We start from the raw sequence: 2,076 nt of genomic DNA, 5'->3' as shown, positions 1-2,076 counted from the left end.
TGAAGAAGAAGAAGAAGAAGAAGAAGAAGAAGAAGAAGAAGAAGAAGAAGAAGAAGAAGAAGAAGAAGAAGAAGAACAACAACAACAACAACAACAACAACAACAACAACAATTACAAGAAAGCACCACCCCCTCACCCAGTGTACTGCTTCGCAGAGGCCGAGCGGCTTCTCCGTGACCCGGAAGTAGAGGTCACGGCTTTATTTCCGCTCTCCTTGCTCAGCTGTACGGGTGGTCGCTCGTGGCAACGTTTGGTCCGCTTGTCTGTTTTGTTGTTGTTGCGGTAGTCCGGGCAGCCCGTGGAGCAGAGGCTACCAACGCCACCACTCTCGTAATCTGGAGCAATAATAATGATGACGATGATGGTGATAATGCTAATGATTATGCATGGTAATGATTATTACCATTATTACTAATGATAATAATAATTATTTTTTTAAAACTAAAAATAATGGTATCACTACTACTACTACTACTACTACTACTACTACTACTACTACTACTACTACTACTACTACTACTACTACTACTACTACATGTACTTGTTTTTATCAATTATTATTATCATGATCATAATCATTGTATAGAGCAGAGAGCAAAAAAAGTTGAGACAGGTAGTTTTATCATTAATGACACGTTCATTATCAATATCATTATCATTATTAGTAGTAGTAGTAGTAGTAGTAGTAGTAGTAGTAGTAGTAGTAGTAGTAGTAGTAGTAGTAGTAGTAGTAGTAGTAGTAGTAGTAGTAGTAGTAGTAGTAGAAGTAGTAGTAGTAATAGTAGTAGTAGTAGTAGTAGTAGTAGTAGTAGTAGTAGTAGTAGTAGTAGTAGTAGTAGTAGTAGTAGTAGTAGTAGTAGTAGTAGTAGTAGTTGTAGTAGTAGTAGTAGTAGTACTAGTTGTTGTTGTTGTTGTTTTTTTGTCTTCCTCCTTAAAGTTTTAGATCTAGACAACTAGATCTACAAATGAATCGAAAAATCTATACGTTATGAATAGCGAAGTTAAGGCTCGTTTTAAAAAAATGTGAGGCAGCGTGGTGGAATCAGGCTCTCGTCAAAATAATCAAAGTGAAGAAACTTGCATTTTTCCGCAGGTTTGTGAATTTTTATAAAAATTTTGTTTTTTGGCTCAACACCTTTCATGGGCATTAAAGAACTCATTTCTATGAGGATTTTCTGAAAAACGTTGGTTAAAAGCACAACAAAATGTACATTCTCTGTTACCACGGACTCTTGAGCTAAGGAAATAACTACAGTAATCCTTGGCGGCCATTTTCTCATTAATTTTATCTCTGAAAACAGGTGACCCCCATCTCCTTCTTTCGCAAATATCTCCACTTGTATTTTTAAAAAATGGATATTTTTTCATCCAAATATAGACAAGTGAACAAGCTTTAAGATGATACCGATAACTCTACATGCCCAAAAATTGACGAGAGCCTGATTCCACCACGCTGCCTCACAAATGCTCCAAAATAGCACGCTCTCGATGAGTTAATAAATACATCATTTTTCTGCTTAAATTTTTCAAAATGGCTATTAGTTCAGTGAGCTAATGATTTTAGTATTTTTTAGTTTGAGTAAGAGTTTTATGGTACTAGCAACACAAACCGGCCATTTATGTGCAAAAGATTTGAGGTGTCACAGGAGAGTAACATACACAGAAAAGAAGAAGGAGAGATATATAGGGACATCAAATGTTTGATAGGAAAGAAGGTGCAAACAGAGCACCTTCCAATCACCCACGTGATTTTAGAGGAATTTTGTTACACACATAGAACATAATTTGGAAACATACCGAAGGGAAATTTTTCCTTGAATTTGGCTTCTTCCAAACGGAAAATGGCAGCCAGAGTGGAGTCAGCCTGGTGAAGAATGATAGGGTTATCGTTGATCTAGTAGACTCTGTGTTTGGAGCATTAAGTGCTAACAAAGTATTCTCTCTCTCTCTCTCTCTCTCTCTCTCTCTCTATATATATATATATATATATATATATATATATATATATATATATAAATCTACCTACCTACCTACCTACCTACCTACCTACCTACCTACCTACCTACCTACCTATC

General features: G+C 36.1%; 1 protein-coding gene across 1 annotated transcript in view; it reads right to left on the bottom strand.

The window, feature by feature from the left end:
* The window catches only part of LOC101852509, a 7,966-nt gene that overhangs the window by 2,521 nt on the left and 3,369 nt on the right, over positions 1–2,076 (bottom strand). Inside the window, exon 4 of the mRNA XM_005108844.1 lies at positions 138–336. Coding sequence (XP_005108901.1) covers positions 138–336 — 199 coding nt within the window. The remainder of the gene's footprint in view (positions 1–137; positions 337–2,076) is intronic.

This window comes from Aplysia californica, unplaced genomic scaffold (assembly GCF_000002075.1).
Source record: "Aplysia californica isolate F4 #8 unplaced genomic scaffold, AplCal3.0 scaffold00726, whole genome shotgun sequence".
Lineage (NCBI taxonomy): Eukaryota > Metazoa > Mollusca > Gastropoda > Aplysiida > Aplysiidae > Aplysia > Aplysia californica.
This window is presented reverse-complemented; position numbering and strand designations above follow the sequence as displayed.